General features: G+C 34.1%; 1 protein-coding gene across 1 annotated transcript in view; it reads left to right on the forward strand.

Moving 5' to 3' along the window:
• CPT2 (Carnitine palmitoyltransferase 2) overlaps positions 1-14,175 on the forward strand; it is a 73,640-nt gene that overhangs the window by 5,513 nt on the left and 53,952 nt on the right. The window contains exons 2-4 of the mRNA XM_089093217.1: positions 758-966; positions 6,797-6,998; positions 12,896-13,037. Of these exons, the coding sequence (XP_088949343.1) occupies positions 758-966; positions 6,797-6,998; positions 12,896-13,037 (553 nt within the window). The remainder of the gene's footprint in view (positions 1-757; positions 967-6,796; positions 6,999-12,895; positions 13,038-14,175) is intronic.

The following is a 14,175-nucleotide window of genomic DNA, read 5'->3' on the forward strand; positions in this document are numbered from 1 at the left end:
TGTAGACAAATTATGAACTAAAAAATTCTAAACGTTAGGGAGTCAAATGAATAGCAAGCATAGTTTAGTCCCAGTTAAAAAAATGGCTTAGCTCAGTATTTTTTCCCAACCTTTTTCAAAATTCAGTTGAATTTTAAAACATAATTTTGCCCTCTTCTCAATCTTGTTTTGTTTCGTAATTATTTGTTTGAAACATGGTTAAATTTTGAAACATAGTATTGTTTCCTTCTTGATTCTGCTGTGTTTCTAAATAGTTTGTTTTGGAAAAGATCTGTCCCCTTCTCCTTTCTGTCTTTTTCTCCCAGAACACTTTATAAATGTTTCTTCAATTATCTCTGTCTTTCAATTTCAGTTTACTATGTTTTATACATTGTTCTCTATCATAAATATGCAAATTTTCAGTGGTTTATGTTTCTTAGGTTAGTTATATGACTTTGAGAGGAATTGTCTAGGGCTAGTTTCAGATACTCCTTTGACCATATACTCAACAGTAACCTGTACAAAAAAGTAGTTCAATGCCACTCTCTAGGGCTATGATGAAAGAAAGATTGGTATTGTTATGCCATGTATTGTCAATGAAGACTGGTATACCAAAGGTTCTGTTTTTTGGTTGTCCATCTGGGTTAAATGAAAAGCAGGTCATCTACATCTTGGCACCCCATTTAGGATTGCAGTGAAAGTGCTTGTAGTAGTAATTAGTTTAAATGATAAAACCTCAAACTATTTTTTTTGTCACTAATGGACATATGTGTTTCAGTGTTTCAGCAAATAGTGAAGATTATCAGTTTTTGCAAAGAAGCAAGCTTTATACATATCACTTTCAAAAATCGCTCCCAAGACTTGCTGTTCCTAATCTTCATGAGACATGTAGGAGGTATTTAGCTGCACAAGAGCCTCTATTAAATCCTGAAGAATATGCAAAGACTGTTCAGTTGACAAAAGAATTTGAGAATGGTGTTGGACAAAGTAAGTGAACTGCCACTTGGTTTGTTTCTATGATACCTTCAGGGAGCTAAAGCCATGTATTTATTATACATCTTCTTCTCTAAAATTTTTATCATCTTCTTCTTCTTCTTCATCTCTGATTGAATTACCATTTCAAGCAACCTTGGATCATACTCAGTTTTTAGTATCTGATAAATAAATAGCTGCCTTGGAATTTTTCTTTACGTTTTTATTAAGGGTACTAAGGTTTCCTGATTTACAAATTAATAAAAAAATTCTTTAAGAAAGTTGTTAAAACAACAGTAAAGATCAGTGCTAAAGCCTAAAATGAATAACATGGTAATATTGAAACAAACAGAAATTGTTATGAATGAATAAATAAAACTTCAAACAAATACAATTTCAAGTTAATAATAGTCAAACGTAAATAAACAGAAACCATCACAGTTGTATTTTGTGCCTCCCCCAAATTGCCTAAAAGCTAGCTTTTTTTTTTTTATTTTCACTTTAGTGAAAACAGCATAATTTTTGAGCAGGTGTTTTTTTGCCATAACACTAGCAAAAAAAAGAAAAAAATTCCAAATGCTTATCAAATTTCCAAGAATCAATGGCTTTTCAAAACAAGTTCATGCGTGAAAATCAATGTAGTTCATTATTTTAAAAGAAGACTTTTTTTGTTATCGTTTTTCCTTTTAAATAAATTTTCAGTGATTGATAGCTAAATAAAACATCAATTGACAATTTTGAAGTAATCTGTTCAGTTTTCAATGCAGTCCAAATGGCACACTTGACTTTAGAGGGTTTTTGGAGAGGGGTTATAGCAACCCTGTTAGTAATGGTAATTACTGTCTGTTTTTACTTTATTTATTTGTTCATAGGAATTTCTGTTCATTTCAAGTTTCACTTATTATCCTATATTTATATTTCTGTTTGTTATAGGTTTCGGTATCATTCTTTACTTTCTTTTGTACTTTAGTTGTGGTCGTTTTTTAATGAGATGCTTTTATTATGTGCATGCTGCATTCACCTTTTTTTTCTTTTTTTGAGCTTGAAAGGTAAAATATTGGATTAAAACTTAAAATTTGTGCAACATTTGAATATGCAAGTGGCCATGATCTAGCAAATTTGTCTCTTTCTTTAAAAAACATTGCCACATAGCCATAAATGCTTCCCTTTTGGCATCCCCTAGCTATTAACAACATTGGGCATTACTGTTTGTTAAACATTATAAGGTTTTTTGATAATCTGACTAAAAATCTTTTTTTCTATGTCATGGAGTTGGTGTTTTAGGATTGAATATTTGGTTCAAGATGATATTTTTCAAATTCTGCTTTTACTTTGGGAGATGCTTCAAGTGATGATGTGTAGTCAAAGATTATGCACTGAATGGATTCAATTACTACTTTCTTTAAGGCAATTTCGTGAAAGTGCAAGACCCATCTTCCTTTCTGCTTTCCAGATGAAGATTGATTGGTATTTAACGTTGTGGTATAATCTGCCTTCTTGGGAAATAAGGGCTGAAAAGCCTTAACCGTTTTGGGGTGTCTTGCTCTGAGTGTGTCTCTAAGTGCGAAGAGGTTTTGTCAGCTAGACATGACAAGTCGGTTTCTCTTTGCAACTGGAACGTTTCCTCTTATTTTCTTAATGGCTAGGGATGTTTTGGAACTACACTATCTTTCTCTGTTGTTAACACCTAAATAAGCTTCTCCAAAGAAAGGCTGTATCACCCTCGGAGACTAAAAAATGGGTTTGATGAATTTATTCTTGAATCTGCTAAGATTTTAACGTCAATTTTGTGAAGTTGACCTCTTCATTAGTTTTTAAGGCTTCATCTATGGCTGTTATGGTGGCAATAAGAAGGGAAGAACCATCTGCAATCTATTTGACTATGTTTAGTGAAATTTGAGGTAGTACAGTTGACACAGTTCTATCAATTCTGACCGAGCCATCTATGCAGATTTCGAAATCTATAGGGAATATATCCAATCTTGTACTGTTTAATTTCTTTTGTATTTCCAGCTGGAGGTACTCTTATTTCTTAGCTTCTATAAACTGGAGGAAAGTTGGGACTAGGAGCATTTTCTATGGAAATGTTTCAGGTGTTATGCTGAAATATAGCCTACATTATTGGGCTTCTAACTGGGTGCGGGGTTGGAGAAATAAGGCCTAGGTAAAAGGCAATCTTTCCTTATGTTTACTTCGTCGCCAATCGTGTTTTCGACAACAAGATATGAATGCCTGTATAACTGAATTTTTGTAAAACATTGTGAAACCTTGTTGTGTATATTGGTTATAGACAATTGTCTTGTCTTATCAGAGGACGTGAAGTGATGTAGCATTGAGGCAATTTCATAGCCATGTTTTGAACACCCTCTAGATTTGCAAGTAGAGTTTTTGTACAGGTTCTATATGCTACTATCCTGTGCTCAAATGTAGATCTTATATACTGAAAGCAAAACTCCAAAAGAATCTTTAATGACTTTACCCAGTCTGTGCCAGTCAATCTTTTTATAATGTTTACTTATAGCAAACAGGTCTTTTAACTTCCCTCATACATGGTTTTTAAGTAAATATAGGGTTTAGGATGATTTCCTGAAGCTTTTGTTGAATTTGATATTCCAGAATTTTCCTGTCAATTTTTATTGTAGATAATGTGATACGTTTTATTGTGTGGAATCCAATTATCTTAGATGTTTCACGTGATATTGGTTGGCCCGCCGCTGAGGAAAAACAGTGGAGCTCATCCAGGTACTTTTTTTATGGACCTTTTCAAGTCGTCAATGTTACTTCCTGTATACTAAAGATATCATCAGCCTAGGCACCTCTTCCTGTTAAATTATCAGAGGAATAAAGCTCGCTCAGAAAAACTAGGAAGAAAAGCTCGCTCAGAAAACCTGGCTGAGCTTTCCATGATAAGTAGGCTATCATTGATACATCAGCCTTTTCTGAAGTCAGCATGGATATTAGGGGCTTTGAGGGGTTTACAAAACTATTCTTGTCTTCTGTCTACAAATTTTTTCCATTATTTTACCAAGAGCAGGTAATAGGGGAATTGGTTTATGAGTCTGAACCAGTTCTGCGGGTTTTCTGATTAGCGTAATTACTGACCTCTTCTACATCCTAGAAAGTACACTGTGACCCCAATGTGTAAGATATCTCGTAGGGTCCGGGAGTGGACTTCAAATTCAATCAAAATTTTATCTTTCCATGAAGCTTGTAAACTCTCCGTAGTCTGCTGTCAAGTTGTTCGGAATTTTTATCTAATTCATTTGCTAAAGCTTCTGCTTTTCCCTCGTTGTCCTTAATGCTGATCCCATTTTCCGTCAAATTTGGTGTTTTTTCAACGTTTTCTGCACTCTTTCCTAAAATCTTACTTGTAAGCCTGTGGAATTTAGAGATGGGGACATACTACTCTAGTTCTGCTCTCATTTTTTCTTTGGTTAAACTATAGACATCTCTGATACATGTGGGACAAAAGTAACCAGGAAAGCAGGATTTTTGTAGAAGAAGAAGAATCACAGGTACACCACCATAGAAGTGTAAGACCCCTGTCCCCTCTTTGCAGGCATTGTAATATGAATAATGAAACAATTGACCATTGCCTATTTGAATGTAATATGCTGACGTCTGCACAACATACCTTGCTTTCTAAACTGTTAAAATACTTCAAACACCACAAAATCCCACTATCAGCCAAGAGCCTAGCCAACTATACCTGCACACAGAGTATAGAAATCGACATCTATCATCTTATATTTGAACTCCTAGAGTCGAAAGATCTGCTGAAAGATATCTGAATATATCTAATAAATATGAGGCAATCAAGCCAGTAGCTCTGTAGCCCACAGAGTGAAGCAAAAGGAAAAGGGCTAAATAGTGTTACTGAAAAGCCCGCCTGCTGTTAAATAGAAGAAGAAGAAGAAGTGTAAAAATATAAAGTCAAAGGAATTCAATGTCAGATGTCAGAAAAACTGAGAGGGGCAGCTTCCCACTTACTCAGGCCTAGAACTGCCAATGGTGTGGTATATCCAAATCTATTTATATCGATAATTAATGTTTTTAAGGCGTAATAATGCTTTTAAAGTTTTCGTTTGTTTCATTCTTTAGGAATTCATTTTTCGTAACTCTTTGCTCTGATTGCTTCTGCAATTGTTATTCCACCATGTTATTTTCTTTCTTCTTTCCATGATAGCCAGGGTTCACACTATTTAGCTTAGGTATTGACTTTTTGTCAGCTTCCCAAATCATTTGGCTGATTTCTGGAACCATTTGTTATTCCATTTTTAGAACACCGACTAGTGTTTCAAATTAAAAAAAATGTCAAAATTGAATTTGTATAAAAAACGTTTTTTGAAATCTTATAAATCAAAACATTAGTAACTTTTAGAATGAGCTAGGCAAAAAAAATAGTATTATGTGTTGAAAATGTTATCTTTAGCTTTCATGGGTTTAGAAATATGGACTATGCAATTACTTGGTGTAAATCAAATATTGTTTTAGAACCATTTAGTTAGCATGTAATGACTTAGAATTTCATCTTAGTATATTTGCCTCAGGTTTGTAATTAACGACTTAATAAATCCCTAAAATAGAATTTTGACGAAAATCAAACACTTTTTTAAATATTATTATTATTATTATTTATTTTTGACCCACACTATACAAAGGTATAATACGTGTAGCAACACGAAGAAAAACACATAAAAATACTATGCAAATCAAAATAGAAATCACAAGGAAACCAGTTACAGATTAACACATAAAAAATAAAAGACACTAAAACAAAAGAGAAAAAATTTAGAAGGAGGGGAAAAAGAAGAAAAAAAAACTCACAACTTGCAGAATTCAATAAAGCAGTAATGTAGAGAAATATGGAAGCAAGCTTTCTTTATTGTTATTATTATTTAATTATTACTCATTCTTTACAATACCAAAAAACGTGGAGTAACAAAAGAGTGAAAAACAAACAAATAAAGGAAAAATAACTTACGACTGAAAAAACCTGATAAGGCGATGGTGCGGAGAAATAAGGATACAAGCCGTATTTGAAAGCTTTCTGTGTAGTACTTCCAGTTTTACAGTAATATCAGGAACAAGAAATTTGTTAATAAGAACACAGTTTTTGTCCAAAGAGGTAGAAACAACAAAAATTTACAAAAACTAAAATAAAATATGAGTTATCTGTGATATAATGAGTTACCTATGTTTTCATTTTCGATTTTTAAATTGCAGTATTAACCTTAGATTTATAACTCACAACCTAATAATTCTTAAACGGCAGATTTACTAAAGCTCAAATAATTTTTGTGTGGAATATTTACTTAATATGTTTGACCGTTGTTTTTCTATGCTGCAATAGTAATTTCAAATTTGTAATAAAACAGCTAATAAAACCTTAAACGTCAACTTTGCTCCTAATCAAATGGGTATAATTAATAGTTTCGTTAGAATACCTGCATAACTGCTGAGGGTAAGGAGAGAGAATTGCTCAGGATTTATCCAAATGACTCTCCCCTCTTGAAGGAAAAATTAGGAAAGTGGTCTAAAATATGTACTTTTATCTTCTATTTGAGCCCCTCCATCCACTAAGGCCTGAACTAGTTTTGTGTATTTACTAACCAAGGCCGTATCCAGGGGGGTTAGAGGGCTTGAACCCCCTTCGAAATGTTTGTCCGACTCGTAAAAATGTAACAAAAATGAATATAAACAAATTTCTGGTTCGTTTTTAAGAGTTTTTTTTTGTAACCTCCCCCCCCCCCCCTTGAAAAAAAATCCTGGATATGCTCTGGTACTTACAGTATAATTCCTTTTTTCGTTAGCTGCTAGTTTGATTTCCCTTTTTCTTTTTTAGAGTTCCATCAAGAATTGATAGACAGAGACAGTAGGGACAAAGACACTAGCTTCATAAGTGAACCGTGGTTTGATATGTATCTCAGAGATCGACAGTCTATTGTTCTGAATTACAATCCTTTTATGGCATTTGTTGATGATCCAAAACCTGACTATAATCGCCAAGATATAAGAGCAACAAATTTCCTGATTTCAGCTTTAAGGTATTGAAAAAAAAATTGTACTGAATATATGAAGATAAAATGCTTAGACAAATAGAACTTGTAAACTTCTAAAAGATTTTTTGTTTCTGTTCTATGTATTGATCTCTTCTTGAAATATGCAAAGCCGATCTGGCCGGCCATGACAAAAACAAAGAGATAAAAAAAATATCTCCAGATGAAGAAACAAACGGGACTACTGTCAATATAAGGAAAAGACAAGTTAAATTAACGCGGATACTTCGCCTTCATATTTCAAGGCGTTTTCAACGCTAAGAACAAAGATAAAATCTAAAATAGTCTATAATACCTAAAATTAAATATGATATAAAACTAATAAATAAAAAAGAAACCAATATCTATATATACAATTAATACCACTGCGATTGAGCACCACAGTAGTATTTGTATGCACAATTGTGAGTTATTTCAATGAGAACGTTCAAGCAACTGGATAAAATGAAAGACAATTAATATATAAATAAATATTTTTTGCGAAATAATCCTTTTGTTAGCTTTCACTGCTGCAATTCACTTTGGCAGGGGTAAGCTAACAAAATAATTAATTTTATATTCATTTTGGATTCCGTTGAACAAAAAACCTTAAGGAAGATTCCACTTAAAGATGGCAATGCTGCTATAATTTTTTGACAATTTAGAAGCTTATTACAAAGCATGTGTGTCCCGAGTTGAAGCCTATAGGGAAGAGTCGTCATTATTCGATGTGGAGTGGGGTGTGAAACAAGACTATACTCTCGCTAGTCCTCTTTGATAATATCAATTGTATCTTCAACCCTTCCCTACGGAGATTCGAAGGAATAGTGGTTAGAAGAAATATCAACTTGACGGACCTTGAATACGCAGACGAATCCTTTTTGCACCGGATCCAATCTCAGTCCAGCAAATACTTGGCGAAGTTGCATATTTCCCAGCCTACCTCGGCCTACGAATAAACACAAAGAAAACAATAGTTCATGATTTGAATCTCACAACAAATTACCAACTAGCTCTTAATGGTCTCTCACTTCAAAAGATTGACAGTTTTGTTTCTCTAGGATCCGAGGTGGATTCGAAGGGAGGATGTGATCAAGATGTCAACAGAAAATATCTAGAGCTCAAGCAGTTTCCGTTCAACTTCACAAACATCTCCGGTTCCGCCGGGAAATTAGCTTGCGATAAAAGATAAACATATAGGAGATGACAGTGAGGGCAGTCCCACTCTATTGTGTTGAATCCTGGCCCATCAAAGTAGCTCAGGGACGTGCTCTAGTGGTATTTGACCACCGTTGCCTACGTTCGATTTTATGATTCCCGATATAAGATCAAACTTCGAATGATGATATCCGCCGATATTGTTTCAATGTTGACAAAATAACAAGCGTCATCAAGTTCCGCTGGCTAAGATATGTTTTTTGTCGCCCCAACGAACGCCTCATTAAATATATATTTTTGTTGAACCCTTTTCAACATGCCGTAGAAGAAAAGGGGAGCAATTCAAAAATTAGTGGCCACTCTTTAGACAAATCTGGAGCCTGCTGGTTTTTTTTTATATTCGGCCACAAATGAAACAAGCGCTGGCTAGAGTTCGCCGAAGAGTTGGTACAAGACCGGTCATCATGGGAGACCTCATTCAAAAGCTTAGTTCGGATGCCGGGTTAGGCGGAAACACTGGTCCTTCGGCAACTAAGGAAGAATTTGAAAAAGATGACACTCTAAAGGAAAAAATATAACAAAATAGGATGATTGGTCTTTCCAAAAATATGTGCTTGAAGGCAAGTCAATTAACTAATATCTTGCAGCCTTTGACCTTGAATAGTTTTACTAATAAACATATTAATCCCTAGCTTAGTTTTTAGCTATTCAATGTATATATATATATATATATATATATATATATATATATATATATATATATATATATATATATATATATATATATATATATATATATATATATATATATATATATATATATATATATATATATATATATATATATATATATATGTATATATATACATTTCTTTTCAGTTCCTGTTTCGTAACAAGATGTTAAGGTTATGGTTTTACATAATCTTGCTCATTCATTCATTGTTTTATCCAAATTACTACCAATTAATGTCATTGTTTGTTATTTTTTACGGCAATCGGGAAAGTTACACTTTATGGACCTCTATGATGATATGTTGTTGTTTTTTTTTTTGTTCATTTTCCGCTGATATATTATAAACTCCTTATTTTCAAATTGGCGCCCGCTAAGCGTAAATCTGCGTAACACCATATGGACGTATTTTTCATTAAAAATTGAGTTTCCGGATTTTCCTTATTTCTTTTCAGGCTTATATGGGGATGTATAAATTTTTCCTAGATTAACTTGAAGGATCAGATTCTATTTTTACTATCATTGGTGCTTTAAGTTTCGCTTTAGTGTATTGCCAGTTTTACTATTATTATTTTTCTTTTTAATCATTTTTCAGAAATAAAATGGCAAATCTTAGCATTTTTTTTCTTCTTCTTCTTCTTCTTTTGTAAAGTATTTGCGACTCTGTTTCTTAACAGCTTATCACTAGGCTGCGAAGAGCTGAACTAACAGAAACAACAAATGAATACATAAATAAACACTTTTATAATGCATTTTCTTTGAGTCTTTCGACCAACTCCACTTCTTTAATCTATGGAGGTGCTTATTTCAAACTTTGTATCGGTCCTTGGCGTTGCAAAATCATAAGCATATTCCCTTAAAATCTGAATTAACTTCTGATTGTTCAGAAAAAAGATGAAATTAACTTCTTTGCCATGAAATACTGAACCAAATTTTCCATTTAATTCAGTTTCTTATTCAATTTCGTCCATTTAATTTAGTTTCTTATAAAGTGTGCCTAAGAAAGTCTTCAATACTCAGGCTGTTACTCGTATAAAAAAATCACCAAAAACTCAACACGTCTTTTCCACCGAAAAATTGGTGCGCTAGAACCAATCCGATGAGAAATTTCACTCCAGTCTTAAGTGAACTTTAGCCTTTCATTTCTTTGATTCCAGTTTGTGCACCTGTGTTTTTTATGTTTCTCCTTTTAAAAACTTTACCTCACATTAGACTTTTTTCTCAACTAAACATTAGTATTTCGTTTCTTTGATTCCTATTTGTGTATATTTGCCTTTTATACTTTCTTCTGTAACACTTTACCTTACATATTAAATTGAACTTCTGTCTGAGCTTAGATTTAGACTTGTTTTGGCTTCTATTTGTTTACCTTTGAGTTTTATGTTTTCCCCTGTAAAAATTCTAGCTTACATGTTAAAGTTGACTTCTGTCTGGGCTTAGCTTTGGTGTTTCAGTCTGAAGACTTAACTGGTGGGTGAAGCGTATTATTTTATTTCTGAGTTCTAATAAAATTAAGGAAGCGTTAGTTTTCTAAGATTGTGAATGCCTCTTATTTAAGCTATAACGTTTAGTGGGGCTAGAAGGATTGTCTTGAAGGGGTTTTAGCGTGGTCAGTATGTGAAATCTATTTTTGAGGGTAAGGCGTAGCCTAGTGGGTCAAGTGAACGAGAGAAAAAAAAACTGACAAAATATCTGGAAATATTTAAACGCATTTGCACATCATGTGATTTCGGGAGATTGTGCTCAGAGGGTATGGCTAACCGTCCTTCCTTAGCCTCTCTAACTGGCTTATGCAATATCCCTTAACCTTCTCACGGGATTTGGACTTTTCTTGACGAAGCTCATTCAGTCTATTTGAATTTCAACTTGTTTAGCCTCTATGTAGCTGTGCTACTTCCGTTTAAGAAATAACAAATCTGTTTTTTGTTGTTGTTTTTTTTTTGTTTTTAGTCTGGCTCTCCACTCTGACCTTAGTACTGAGGTATTGATACAGAATCAGAAAAAAATTGTTTCATCTTTAATTCCTTAATTATTAAGCCCAAGAAGCAGGCACGTACACATGGATTTTTTTTTTTGGGGGGGGGGAATATTATACTTGATAATTTGAAAATAAGTATGAAGAATTTTGGGAGATCTTCGAATGTTGAGGGAGGCCTGGGCCAAGAGTCCTTCCCCATGCCTTTGTACTTGCGTGCTGAGAAGAGAATGTTTTGACTAGGCAGAAAACGCATGAAGACTTTTGTATTGCTGTGATGGTAGAAAGGAGAGCCAATATGTAAAAATAGTTTGGTAGACAAAATAATAAATTTGAAAGAATCGCTCCCAAGCTAAACCTATTTATTTCCTTTTTTTATTCTTGGGCTTTAGCTCCAAAGTACTTTATTTACTCTACATAGAAATGAGAATAAATGCCCAAAAATGATATTTAAAATCTTTTTCCATTTTACTATTTTTCCCCCCTTTAAACTAATTAATTTAATATATATTCATATGCGCTGAAATATGTACCGTTCGTATAATGTAGATGATTTTCACGCAGGGAGTTGTTCCATCATCTTTCTGCATTGGTAGCTTGACACCTATTGCCAGAAAGGAAAGTCGACAACTCAGTGTTCTTCGTCCCGCCTGATAACAGTGTCTACCACCCTCTGCAAGCTTTTCGAACGGTTGTTTATCGACGAATTGATGTATAAATGTCATACCCCTCCACATCAGTTCGGTTTTCAACAAGGCTTAGAGTGTTACGATGCTCTTACAGCGATGGCGAATATTTTCGTCTATGCAGATGATAGCAGTGAAATGCTTGTTTTGGCTGGATATGATTTCCGTCAGGCGTTCGACTCACTGATGCATGCCATCGTGCTTTTGTTCGTAGCAAAGCGGGGAGTGAATAGGTCCATCATTAATGCTTTGCGATATATGTACTCGAGGCTGAAAATTCAGCTTAAGCTGCCTCAAAACAAATATAGTCTTTCCGTACCGCGTAACGAACTTGTCGATGTTTGCAAAGGTGCTAGGCAGGGAGATATCTCTTCCCCAACACTTCAATAATTATGTCCTAGATCCTCAAGCACAGTCCCTCATCTTGTGTCCTGCTTGGCCTTAGCCAAGCAGCTTAGCATGATATTTTGAATGTCAGCTGTTGCTTAAAGAGGATTCCAATATTTTTGAAATATTAAGCCAAGGGTACGCTAGCACAGGTCTTGATTTTAACCCTGAAAAGTCAGAAATAGTGTTTTTCAACTGGAAAACTGCATATGCTTCATTCATTAAAGTAAAGCGTTTTCTTAATAAAGCAATACTGGCAACTGTATATAACACAATTGCAATTCCCCACTTTCTTTATTGTTCACCCTCTTGGAAAATCTTTACTCAAACACATAAATGAAGGTTACATTACTTCAAATCTGCCAAATATTTACTTCGCCTCCCTCATCCCCCCTGGAGTCGAAATTCAAAATTTATTAAACTACAACATCGTAGAACTATATGTAGTAACTGAGAAGCAAATTCGAAATCATAATTCAAAGGCTCATAACCACCAGTGGCACACTCTACTTCTACAGTAATCAGGTGATTTGTCTGATTAGTTGTATCGTTTATTTTTATGTAATGTTTGGTTTAGTTGTTGACTCCTTTGTTTTGTCCTGTTTCGTGTTTTTTTTTTCAGTTTTTCTTTTAGTTGTTTTCTTTGCTCCGTTATTATTTTCGTTAATTCGACGTGTTATCAACAAATTCATTCATGTATATATATATACATATATATGTAAGTGTATACCGAGGGGACTGCTGCTGACGAGGCCCCCTCATTGCAACAGAGTGGTTCAACTGGAGGAGCTCTCTACGCTCTCTACATCACATCACACGTCAGGAGCCTTAAGTCAAGTAAGTCAGGTCATATATATATATATATATATATATATATATATATATATATATATATATATATATATATATATATATATATCCTTTTTCTCCTGCTTATGGGAAACTTATATAGCCTTTGTATATCTTGTAGATTTATGAAATCACTGAGATCGGAATTGTTAGAACCAGAGGTCTACCACATGGATCCTAGTAAAACAAACACTGACAGATATAAGAGAATTATGAAGTTTCAGCCATATTTCATTGCTACCTATGTGTCATATCTATTTAAGGTACAGTACTGTTTATCAGAATTACCTTCAATTTAGTTTACTTCTAGGTTTAATTGTAGTTTCAAATTGAAACTACAATGAGTTTAAATTTGGTATTTTTATTGTTTTTTTTTTGCGATAGTCTTTTAAATACTACCGCCAGTAGGTGTAGCTCATCGTTGATGATAGCCCTCTGACGAAATGTCAATTTTGTATACCTCACCCCACTCAACCTTCCACTGCCACTTCTGTTTTTAAGGCTGTTATTCTTGTCGCAGTTCGTCGCAATCCCACACGTCGTACTGAGTAATTATAACAGACAGGATGATACAGTAATATCATGTAACATTAGTACTGCGGCCTTCTGTGAATTTTTGTTTTACAATTTTGTCTCTGAAATTGATGTGTTTTCAATTTGTAAAGGAACCAAATAAAATAAATACCTATGGTGAATAATCTAGTAAAAATTTATTGCTTTTTTTCTTTTTTATTCTTTTCTTTAGTGAGCAGCTGTCGATGAGCAGGTTAAGATTTCATGGTAGATACTTTCCATGAATATTCTCATCTTTATTGACATTGGGAAAGTCTCAAGTAAGACTGATTTGAGACTCTTATGTTGTAATTTCTGGCTGTGTAAAATGGAAAGATGCAAAGGATATGTCGGATTCTTTTGTTGAGACTATTATTATTTACTCCTATTCTCACCTTCCTTCGTAGGACTCCAAATCTAGTAAGTAAGCAGTGAATGTAAGTTAATATGTTTATCTACTCACGAGATAGTAGATTAACATAAATGAAGTCATGGACATTGGTTTAAAAAGAGCGGATAGTGTGATCAGAAAAGCTGTATGTGCTTTCACCTTGAAGAAGAAAATACCGAGGGTGTAAGGTACCTTTAATTTAACTTTAAGCTTGTCTACTGTTGACCCTGGTCTAGTGACTAGAGCCTACCCACTGTTGTAAAGAGTACGGATCAGGAAGTGTACATTTTTCAAGTATGAGCTCTTCTTCTCGCCTTCTTCTTTAATCGGGCCACACTGTTTGTTTTTGCTGTTAGACTAACTAGTGCCTGCCATTGTGATTTAGCGGAATGTTGACCGTCAGCAACCAGTCTTTGCTTAAAAGTCTTGATCTAGCCTCACTATATGCTGGAGGCTGA

Source organism: Artemia sp. Qi Xiang Cuo, chromosome 8, assembly GCF_049724085.1.
Source record: "Artemia sp. Qi Xiang Cuo chromosome 8, ASM4972408v1, whole genome shotgun sequence".
In the NCBI taxonomy this organism is placed as follows: Eukaryota; Metazoa; Arthropoda; class Branchiopoda; order Anostraca; family Artemiidae; genus Artemia; species Artemia sp. Qi Xiang Cuo.